General features: G+C 39.6%; 1 protein-coding gene across 1 annotated transcript in view; it reads left to right on the top strand.

Moving 5' to 3' along the window:
* KMO (kynurenine 3-monooxygenase) overlaps positions 1–12,441 on the top strand; it is a 616,236-nt gene that overhangs the window by 375,754 nt on the left and 228,041 nt on the right. Inside the window, exon 6 of the mRNA XM_044058035.1 lies at positions 8,790–8,877. Within this exon, the coding sequence (XP_043913970.1) occupies positions 8,790–8,877 (88 nt within the window). The remainder of the gene's footprint in view (positions 1–8,789; positions 8,878–12,441) is intronic.

The raw sequence follows: 12,441 nt of genomic DNA, 5'->3' as shown, positions 1-12,441 counted from the left end.
CATAAATTGTGGTTTTATGTGTACATATTTGTCAGGGACTTGTTTCCTGCTTATTTTGAAAAAAAAAAATTGGTGTTGTGGGGGCTCGAACCATGAATGCCTGCTCTTCAGCCAACATCTCTACCGCTACGCTATTGCTTCCGGGCTTATTTTGCATATTTAGTTCTTATATGCTTTCCCACTGACTGCTAACTGTAGCTGCGCTACGGGCACGCCCGCAAACGCGCACTCACAGTTAAACATCTTTACAATTTAAAAAAAATATATAACATGTTCATTTATATATATTTTATGTTCATAGTCTGTGGGGGCATGTGTTGTGTTGTGTTTATTCACATTTCCGTGGACTCTGTTGTGGGTGTTTACTTTGGGCACTTTTACACTTCTGGGGGCGTGTCCGCTTGCAGGGCTCAGCCTACGGACACACCCCCTACTGTCTTACATGGACCGTGTTAGACTTAGGTGTGATTCAGCATGCTCTCATGAATATGCAAAGCATGCTGACATCACTCCATTTAACTGCAGCCTCCATGTAAGAGTTATAACTCTTACACGGAGGCTTCGTGAATCCTGGGGACTGTGTTTACTGTGACTTATAAAATACAGTTTAAGACTTATAACCCTAAAGAACGCTACCACTATAAAAATAGTTTGTGCTGAAGAGTTTCCCATTTTTACTTCTTTCATAACCATTATGGTTCCAGAGATATGAACATTTGTTTGAAATGTGAGAACATAATTTGATTCTGTCAAAAGGCTTAGGCTCTGCCTATTAGAAGTTACAGTGCAAAATTCCTGAGTTAATTGGAGTGAATGTGTTAAAATGTCTTGGTCATCTTTGGCAGAAAATAAATTGTCCAAATGCAAACAATATGGAAACAGCGCTGCTTAAATTAATTCGGTCACATAGTTGCATCATGGAATTGAGGATGATTAGATTAGAACACAGACTGCGAAACAACTTTTTCAGTTTCTGATCACAGTTTTTATGTTTTAATTCTACAGTAGGGATTGTTTCAATATTTTCTTGGTGCTATAGACTCCTACTGTGATATCATATTATGATAATTATGGAAATGCAAGAAGCTTCCATTTGTTGAACTATGGCATCTCTCTGTCTGAATTAGCATATGACCTACAATATGTCTGTGTTCATTGCAGCTGTATCCTGCTTCCTGCAATGATGAGCAGTTATTGAGATATTGCTGATAACATGATTGAATTTTATGAACTTCAGAGATGTTGCAATACTGAAACTACTAAACATTTAAATGATTGCACTTTTGTAGAATATTTCTATTTTTACTCATAAAAAACTTGGTGTCATAAAAACACTTGGGAATACATCCAATGGCATAATTCTGTGGGCCAACCACATAAAAAATCAAATGTTAATAAGCACTTTGTAGCATTGTTTTTGATGCAAAGGAATTGCTACTTTAGTATCTATAACACCACCGGCAATTAAATACAAAATAATACAAATGGATCTGGAAACAAGACTACATCACATTATAGGTAAGGGGGATCTGGTTCAGGAAAATGTGACAAGGAATGGATTCTGAAAGTTTAATAACAAGAACTCTGTATCTTATAAAATAAAAACTCATTGCCCATTTGAAATAGAAATATCACATGCATGAACAGTTATGTAAAGATTTAGTTTACTGCAGCCATGCACAATCCAACACAGGGATATGGGTGAGGGTGGGATGCTTCATTTGATTCATTCTCTTCACACTTAGTTGAATTCATAAATGTGCATACATACCTCCACTAACTCAGTAGGAAGTATATGGTGATAAAGGAGTTGCATTTCAGAGGACAATATCTCTGAGTGCTAGCCATGGAAGATTTGACTGCAGAAATAGATTGCCCTGGCTTGTGAAGACTAGATCCGATGCTGTTTTTCTTCCACCTCAACCTTTGTTGTTTTGGATCTAATCCAGTCTCACAGCTGTCAGCCTTTGAATCCTCAAGCTGCAAGGCTCTGCCTCATCTTTAATAATTCCCTGCCTACCTAAAGCTCCTCAGATTTCATTTCCCATTTCCTGAGACAGACACGTTCAAGTCTCTGTGTTTCTATTCAAATAAGTGCATCTTTGATGCTTCTTTATGAATAATTTCTACATATTTCCTTCAGTGTTACTCAGCATTTAGAAAAAACGTAGTCAAAATCTATCTCTGTACCTTTCATCCTCTTACTAGCCCTTGGCATTTTTATCACCTCTTCCCTTCCTCAGATTAAAAAAAAACTGTCTTAGAGTTTTCTAGATTTCTCTTGCCATTAAGTTTTAACTCATGGCTTTGACATCAGTCATTTGCCTGTGTTAGACCTTCCTGTAAGATGTTACCATCTTGGAGGGGATTCTATGATTACTCTTAGCCTGCAATCATCTGCAAACTTGGTAAGCCAGAGGCTCTTTTGGCCTTGCCTGCTGAAAAATAGATGCCAAAGATGAGCAAATGCAGCAAGAGAGCCCTGAGAGACTGTACGGGTGACTGGCCTCTGTGTGGAAGTGTTCTCTCCAATTCTAACTTCATGGATCCTGATTGTGTGCCAGCTGGTTATTTAGTGAGTTACACAGAGGTTTATGCCTAATTCCTTGATTTGATTTACCATCCCCAAGAGTGGTATTTTATCAAGTATCCTAGCTAGGTTAAGGTAGGCAGTATGCACCATTTTGTCCTCCTCAGTTGCCTTGGTGAACTTCTCAAAGAGTCTACCAGGTTCAGTAAGCATGACCTGCCTTTGATGAAACCAAACTGAGTTGGGTCCATTGTCGGAAGGTTTCATATGTCACTGTTAATCATTTCTAAGATACTTCTTTCCATGGCTTTGGATATGAGATTAGTCAAACTAATAGATCTGTAGTTCCCAAGATCCACTTGTGCAGGGGGATGATTGCTGCAGTCCTCTATTTATGTGACACAAAGCCCGTGTGGAGGTTATGGTAGAATAGTGACTTCAATGGCCCTGATAGTCATATTTTAGACTTTCTAAGAGGCATCCTGAGGTATTACTGGGGCCCATCATAGCTGTATTCTTGGCCATAGAGAGTACATCTAAGGCCTGCTCCCTAAAGATAATTAGAGATATTCTGTTAGATGGTATTTCCTGGGGAGTGGCTGAGAGTGGTGGTGAGGGGTAAATTTGGAGCTGAATTTGTCAGCCAGAAGATTTTCTAAATCTCCTAGTTCCATGAACTTGGCTTCATTTACCAACAGTTTAACACACTGTTGTGTGCTGTCTTTGTGGTTTCAGACATAGCTAAAGAAGGCCTTATGCTTGCCCTGGTCTGTGACATTATCTTTGCTTTGTTGGACTTAATTGGTCCTCTAAGTTGTTTGGTCAGTTTGATGAAAGCGTTTTTATCTTTTTTGGAGTTCCTACATTTAGTTATGACTTTTGCTTTTGCTGGGGAACCTGTTTAATTTTGGATTCCACTAGGGTGGTTTGTTTTTTGAGTTAGTTCTCAGCTTACTTCTGGTATGCACAGCAGCCTCTATGCAGCTGTGCATTCATTGACATGGTTCTGCAGAGCTTCTGGGAATAATTCTGCATAGGTTGCTGTGTTATTTGGGTTTGGAGGGGCTTGAAATTTTGACAGATTATTGCTTAATAAACAGTAGTTTGTCAGAGTATTTTTGAACTGTTACAGAGTTTGCTGAGGTTATAGAATTGATTCTGATTTCAGAGGAGATTACTCTGTGGTCTGACTTACCAGAGATAATACATGGGGGAGGGGGGGGGGTTGCAGCATTCTCCCATGTTTGTGAGCACCAGGTCCAATATGTTTGTACCTATGCTAAGCATATGCACTAACCAGTCCAGGGTGTTTATAAAGTCTATGAATTTCTGTGCCTGCAAATCTGAGATCATGTAGGACTCCCATTTTTTAGACCGATAATTAAAGTCCCCCATGAGTATGGCATTTGGTTGAATGGTGAGTGTTTCTAATAGGTCTAAGTATGAGTTATGGATCTCATGGAACTTTGAAGGTGACCTATAGCTTGCGAGGATATGGTATGGGACTTTTGTCTATAGTAATCTGAACGTGGAAGAACTCCAGTGCGTCATCCCGGTTAACCATTCTTGAGGTATGCTGGTTATTGATGTAGATCGAGACACTTCTGTCTTTAGTCCCTGTCTATGCGGTTGCTGGTCTAAATGTATGGAAGGCACCAAAGCCTTTATGTGCTCCTGAGAAATTGCCAAACTGCTGCACTCTGGCAGTTGGGGGGTGCTTGACTCTAAACTCACAACTTGGAAGGACAGTACAACAGATACCTTTAGTTTCATACTTTCCCAAAGTTAAATCAAAATTACTTCCTAGAAATCCCACTCACTCAGTGAAAAGAAACAGTACTAGAAATCCAGATGCTATCAAACTGAGTAATCCAAAATGTACAACCAGAAAATATAGGATGCAGGTTCTATTCAAGCTTCATTTTGATGCCAAATAAAACAGGAGACTTCAGACCCATCTTGGACACAGACAAGTTAAACCTCTTTGTCAAACAGACTAAATTCTAGATGGTAACGTTTCAGTCCATCTTGCCTGTTTTGAGGAAGGATTATTGGATGTTCTTGGTGGACCTCAAAAACACCTATTATCATGTAAAGATGGAGAGGTATTCCAGGAATTTCCTGTGCCTCATGGTGGGAGCCAGCCATTATCAGTTTTGAGCACTGCCATTCAGGCTCACCACCACCCCTGGGTTTTACTGAAGTGTATGGCAATAGTGACAACCTGGTTTAGGCTGTGTCATTTCCAGGTAACCCCATACCTGAATACTTGGCTCCCTATGGCAATGTCAAGGGAGTCATTAATCCATACTTGTTGACCTCTTAGTACAAGAAATCTGGACAAATCCAAAAAAAAAAAATAAATAAGGGGCCAAAGGCCCAAAAATAGGGACACATTTTAAATATTACTCTTATAAACTTAATATGTTTTAAGGATAAAAGGTGTTGTGTTAGCATGCATTTCCTGATGGATTTGAAGTCTGAAACTCATCATTATTTAGTAATCTCAGCCTCAATGATTTTCCAGAAAACCACAAATTTAATGAGGAACAGACCAAAAACATGAGGCACAAATCTGGACATACTGCAAAAGTCGAGAGGTATGCATTGATCTGAGCAAGGGACTACCTACTCCAACTATGTCTGCCCTTGGGTATCCTGCTCCATGTAGAGAAATTCATCCTGGAACTAGTTCATTGTCTAGAATTCATCATGTGCTTTCTGGACACAACCAGCCATAGTGAAACTTCTCCCCTCAAGGATGGTTGCTTTTTAAACACTAGCCAGTCAAATTCTTCAGATCCCAAGACCTCCTGCTCTTCTCAAAAAGCATCCTCTAGGTCATATGGTAGCTGGCATCTCTCTCTTGTTTCTCTAACAAGGTACTATATGTGAAATATTCAATGTACTCTGTAATCCCTGTAATTCAGCTACACCAATCTATTGTCATATCCCATCTGGCTCACATGCACGATGTGGAAACACATTCATTAGTGGACTTCTTCTCTTTTAGTATCCTCAGGGCATCCATTTATTATACCCTTAACACAAGGCCATAATAACCACAAATGCTTCTTTCCCTAGGTTGGGAGCATTACAAGAGAAAGTCCCAGGAACACTGTCTCAGTCAGAGGCTCACTTACATATCAATATTTTGGAGATGAGGGTGGTCCTGCTAGCTCTGCAGGCTTTTCAGAATGCCTTCCCCAAAGGTGTGATTATGTTTCACTCTGGCAACATTGCTGTAGTGTGGTACTTGAACAAACAGGGGGAACCTGTTCTAGCCCACTCTGTTGAGAGGCCATGAGGGTGTGGCTTTGGACAATGTCCTTGCATCATTTTCTGATAGCAAAGCGCATCCCTGGGAAATCCAGTATTCTAGTGGACAACTTAGGCAGGAACATTGTGATGCCTCATGAGTGGTCTTTCAGTCTGACAGTGGCAACCAAAATCTTTCACTTTTGAGGCAACTTTGCTGTGATCTTTTTGCAACCCCATTCAACACCAAGAGCAGCAACTTTGCCTCCCTGATTCCCTCAGAGGGACAGTCACTGAGGAACACTGTTCTGCATGTCTGGCTTCTGGGTCTCCTCTATGCTTATCCTCCAATGCCATTGATAATCAAATTCCTTCAGAAAGCAGCCCATTGCAGAGCCACAGTGATCCTCATAGCCCCTTCTGGCCCAGATAAGTTTGGTTTCTCTTTCTGTGGTCTCATCTACTTTGCTGAATGTTAGTCCTGGACATACTACTAGATTTAATATCTCACCTCTCAGGCCAGTCTCACTCAAACCTAGAATCCCTTAAGTTGACCACCTGGTTCCTCTGGTTCCAGTGATGGCCAGAGATCCCAAGCTGTACAAAGCAAGTACTTCATATTTGATCTTCCTCTCAAAACACAAGCAAAGCCAATGCTAGCATATGGAAGGGTTGTTTTTTTTTTTTCCATTTGCACTTCATGCAAGGATATAGATCTCTTCTCTACCTTAATACAGACCATTTTGGATTTTCTAGCTGGCCTTTTCAATTGGAGCTCAGTTATTCTACTATTAGAGTTCAATAGGCAGCTATTTCCAGTTTTCATGTGAGCCACACTCACACCACCACTGCATCCTTGAAACTATTTAAGGCTTTTCTAAAAGGATCCTTTTTTCTCAGACCTTCCATAAGAGATCTGTCTAATCCTTGAGATCTTCTGTTTCTCCCTCAGTCCCTGACAAAATCCCTTTTTGAACTGCTGACTATAGCAGATCTAAAATTTGTATTCTGGAAGCTTCTCTTTCGCATGGCAATTACCTCAGCCAATAAAGTTTCTGAATTACAAGCTTTGTTCTGTCTCTCCTTCTTACCTTATTTTTCATAAGGAAGGGTATCTCTGAGCATTAACCCTTCCTTTCTTCCTAAAGTGGCCTCTGAGTTTTCTATAAAATTTCCCTAATTTCAGTAACAGAGGAGGATATATGCTTCCCTGCCATAACATTCCTCATCAATTAAGATTTTATTTGGACAAAACAAAGCAGTATAGAAAATCTAATCTATCTAGTGCATCCTTCTGTAAGGCAAGATTTGGTTAAGTGTAAAAAAATTACTTTGTCTAGATGGCTCTCTGATTGTATAGCTTTTATATACTCTTTTAGGGATATTTCCTTGCTATTCAGACCTATGGACCTTTTCGTAAGAGCAGTATCTCTATGGTCTCCTGCTCACACATTTATTTCTCATTACATGCTGGATATCCAGTCTCATTCCAGATCAGTCTTCGGTTCCACCATTATGTACAACAGTCTCTCCAAGGATAACCTAGATGAATGTTTGGGGACACTGTACCAAAGGCTGAAGTGGATGGAAAAGACAACATTGGATACAAAAGTTATGATCTTACCATAACACTAGATCTTTGTGATATTCTACTGTCCATCTCAACTATCATTCTATCCTTCCCTCTCCTATGTCAGGAATACATGTAGATTTAGAGGACCAGCCTGAGGCCTGATTTCAGAACTTCTTTGAGTTCCTTTGGAATATCTTCTTCATTTTGCAGTTGTATTCTGATGTAAAGTTTTCTGCTGTCTGGTAGCTTGGATTTTTTTTTTTAAGTTCAACAAATTTGATATGAGGAACTTTGGGTAAACAGGGAATTATGAGAGAGGAGACGGAGCCTCTGAGCTTGAAGATCCAAAGGTTGCTAGCTGTCAGATCCAGTCAGATCCAAAAACTCAAAGGTTGAGTTGGATGGAAGAAGACAATAGGTTCTAGCATTATGGCAAGTACATAATTTCTGTTTTGAATTTTAGGGGGCATTTTTTTTTGCACTTAGGAAGACTGCACATGTGGTTGCACAAGCATCTCTTGCCTTTTGTCATTTGTTTGCATTTACCATCTCATTTGTACTTCATGCTGAGAGAGGTGATTGAATCTACATTCTGCTACATGTTCCTTCTTTGCTGGATTGAAAAAAAAATAATAGAGAACAGAAAATGAGATTATCACTGTTACCACATCTAGTCTTCTATAACGTCGTACTGGTCCTGAACCCAGAATGTCAGTATCCTAGTTACAAAAATGGGTGCTTTATCAACTGGTTAATTTCTGTTGAAACTTTGTTTCCTTCTGTTTTCTTAGTACACTTTTACTATTCTGTTTATTTTGGTTGTTATCAGAATGTTAAATTAGTACAAGAATAATACCAGAGTCCTGTGAAAGAAATGAGAACTTTGCTTCTACTTCAATGAGTTGTAACTGCAGGCAGAAGAAGAAAGGGCTACAAGTGAGAATACTGACTGGTAGGTGATCACAATGTACAAATAACTGTCAGTTTGTGTGGTTAAACCTCTTAGTTGCAACAGCAGGATGATTCCAGTAATGCATCAATAGAAAAATCTGCAACAGACTGTCTGATTCCATTACTGTATCAACAGAAAAATCTTAACATACTGGATAGTTCCAGTACTGTATCAATAGAAAAATCTGCAACAGAATAGATGGTTCTGGTACTGTATCAACAGCAGGATCTGTAACAGACTGAGTGGCTCCAGTAAAGTTTCAACATCAGTAAGATCTGTAGAATCTTACAAAACCATAGTTCACCCTTAACTGATTAATAGATGATGAAAGAAATAAAGTATAACGGTTGTGTATTGTAACAAGAGTGGAAATATACTGCTTGTTTTTTGTGATACACACATACACTAGATCTCCTAGAGACCAGAGTCCAATTCTTCTTCTTCTGTGTTTAATGTTTACTTTTATGTTTTTTAAGCTGCTCAGCAATATCCCAACACTACCCTGAACTTTGAACATAAGCTGCTGGACTGCCAGACTGAAAAAGGGACAATGACCTTCCAGAGGTAAATACTGAGTGATATATCTTAGTGTTTTAATTAATCATTAAGTAACTTTAAATACTATGGCAGAAATTATCACAAGAAAATAAATAGCTGGTGACACTGAGCTTGGATGACTGTGTAAAAGAAAGATCAAGTGATATATTTTTTGAACTGTTTCTATGTACTAGTGTATCACAGTGTGATATCTGATTGCTAATTAAAAACAAGTTAATTAAATTAATTAAATTAACAAAGCTAATTAAAAAAAAATTTTGAAAACAAATGTTGGCTGCAGCTGCAGTGATGATAAAGTACAGCAGAATGATATACATAAACATGTGCATTAGGGAGAGAGAGCAAATAAAAAATATGAAGAGCAGAGAGCATAGATAGATGAAGGGTAAGGGCAGCATATGGCACAGATGACTTAAAATATGCCTGAAACACGTGGTCAGATAAGAGGTATGTAGATATTAGGATGCAGTATAATCTCCAGTGGAATAAAAGGATTCTATGTTTTCCTTTATAGAAATAAGCAGAGAGACCATATCTGGAGTGTCCAGCCAATAGCATCCCATCTAAGCAAGGTGATAGTGTAAAGATGTTAGTATATTGGCTACTGTAGCCAAATACGGGGATGATGCTGATATGATGGTGAGTGTGTTTATGTGCATGGTCAGATTGTTTACAAAGCCCCCTCCCCAGAAAATCTGAAATGACTTAAACAATTATGGAAAATCCATTCCAGCAGAACAAACCTTTCAGATGTGGTTTAGACGGTTGGTAGAGTTAGTAATGCTGGCCTTAGAATTAGAAAAGCTTAAAATGCAATTACATCATCATCCTAAACTAAAAATATGAATTTCTCCTCAGATTAAATGCAGTGTGTAGAAAAAGAAGGGAATTGCAGAACTAGGGTAATATATTTGGTAAGCTTACTTAACATCACATATCATTTTATGAGTGTTGAATAATCAGTGAATTTCACATTGGCATATGTAAAGGCTGGGATTCATAGATAAGTTGCATAGTATGCAACATGCACTTAAACTAATTTTGGCAACTTGCAGACAAGCACACGTCGGTGTCATTTCTTAGCTTCCTTTTGCACTCCAACACAGACAGCCCAAATGTGCAACAGAAAATCTATGCAAACGGCTGCAGAATGACACAACTGAGATGCTGGTAGGGACATGAGGTCATATTGATTAAAATATATGCAAAATATATATATAGTTCTGACTCACATATGTCTACAGCGGAAATAGTGCATTTGTCTGTCCCTGCCTATATAAGATACATAAGAAGAAAGTTTGTCAAAAATGTCCTCCTTGTATGTAGCAAAAATACTCAGTGATAGCAGCCATGATGTTGCAACATTGTCCTTAGAGCTGATGGTCCCCACCAGTATTCAAGCAGTGCTATCTGGCACTTACATAAATGGTAAAATCAGCAATTGACTTATTACAGCTTTGCCATGCAAGAGATTAATGACTTCAGAGTTGATATGACAGTGTATGGGTCTTGCCTGATGTATTGTGTGCAGTCAAACCAGGGTTGCCAGATTTCGTATCGGCAAGGTAGGGACGAGAAAAAAAAAGTGAAGAGCAAAAAAAAAAAAAAAAGGTCTTTAATGTAGAACACAGTTCCACATTAAAGATCTGCACTAAACAGATCCGCATTCAACAGAAGTAGCTCCGTGTTTAGCGATTTTTGATTAGCCCATATACCGTCATATGGGCCAATCAAAAATCGCTAAACACAGAGCTACTTCTGTTTAATGCAGAACACATGAAGCTCTGTGTTTAGCGATTTTTGATTGGCCTGTATGCCAGGTATACAGTCCAATCAAAAAAAAAAAAAAAAACAAAGCAGAGGCTGGCCGGGATTTAAACCGGCAGGGCAGGACTCGGGATCAGGCTGCTGATCTCGGGACAGCCCCGCCCAAATAGAGACATCTGGCAACCCTGAGTCAAACTCAAATGAAATGCATTGCCTTCCCAGAAGTGTTTCTAGGTTGAAGGAAAGAGGGTAGCCATCCTGGCTGCAAGGTGTTAGGGAGAAGTTATTGGCAGTTGCCCATATGCAGCATTATTGCAGTACCAGCCTATAGAGATGAATGCTGCTACTGCAATTGCAAACAGAGCTGAAGCTCTGACATGCTTTATGAGTTGTGAGTAGTACTGTACCTACAACAAACTACTTGTTACATTTGTAGCAAGTGGTTTGCTGCAGTTTCAAGCAGAAGATCTAAGGAGTGCTAGCACTGTTAGTATTACAGCACCAGACTAGGGAATGGCACTTAGTGCTAAATGAGTTCACTATATCTCTGGGCCAATTTGTACCATTAGAGACCAAGGTATATGTGGACCTTACATACTAGTAACTGGGACACTTCAGAGGAAATGCTGGGTATTTCACAGGTGTCCTCCTTTAGAACACTCAACAAGTTCCTCAGCATAATGCTTCCCCATGTGGAGGAGTGTATATGTTTTGCTAGCACACCACAGGAGAGAGCCAACATCATGAGTGACTTCTACATCCTCACTCACATCCCTGAAATACTGGTTGCCATAGACTGTACACATGTAACAGTAAAATACTTTCCTGTCTGTTACTCACAAAGATTTGTGAGCAGGGATGGCTGCCATTTGCTGAACTGCCAGGGTGTGTGTGATGTGTGTAGGATCATAACCAATTTGTAGGATCATAACCAATTTGTATGCACAGTACCCAGACAGTATGCAGGACTGGTATATCTGCACCTGTCTCAACTGTATTACCTCTGCCTGGGTAATTAAATTACACAGGGACATTTTGCTGGTAAGTGTAAGCATAGCTAAAGTTGAACTGTACAGCTATATACCTCTAATATGTCCATAGGTAGTAACACCAAACAACTGCATACTCTGTTGCAAGCCCTGATACTGGCCTGAGCTCTGGCATATGACACCAGTATGGGGTACACAGAATGCAGCCCAACTGCAGTGTAATACAACACATACAGAAGCACACAGTATCATAGTGCATATATTTGGCCTGCTTAAAATATCTTTCCATTGCTTTGACGTGTCTGTGGAGGGCACTTTGGTATACACCAGACACATCCTGTAGGATGGCCTATTATATGCTAGCCAATTGTGCAAAGATAGACAGGCCAGGTCCAGAATACTGGTACAGCTGGACTATGCACACACATAGTTAGCAGGGAAAATGCATCAGCACCATTATCCGATGAGAGTGTTGAGGAGTATAAACAACTGGTAGCTGAACAATCACTGCTTTGCCAGTAATGGGCACTTTACCTGGCAGTACAGGCAATGTCAAGTACAACTATATGGATCCTGATGAGCACACAGTGGCAGTTCCAAAAAAGATGTGATACATGTAGTATAAATATCATGTTTTGCTGGTCAGTGTATGGCTGAGCTACACTGACCCTCAGACATTCTCTAATTTACCACAGAGGAGGGAGAGTGAAATGGGTCACAATCATCATCTTCATCATGCACACTGGTAGAAAGGAACACAGTGACACATATCTGTCTACAGACACTGGGTGGGAGGACATATCAGAGGAGTTTG

Source organism: Protopterus annectens, chromosome 1.part2, assembly GCF_019279795.1.
Source record: "Protopterus annectens isolate FY-2018-M chromosome 1.part2, PAN1.0, whole genome shotgun sequence".
NCBI lineage: Eukaryota > Metazoa > Chordata > Ceratodontiformes > Protopteridae > Protopterus > Protopterus annectens.
This window is presented reverse-complemented; position numbering and strand designations above follow the sequence as displayed.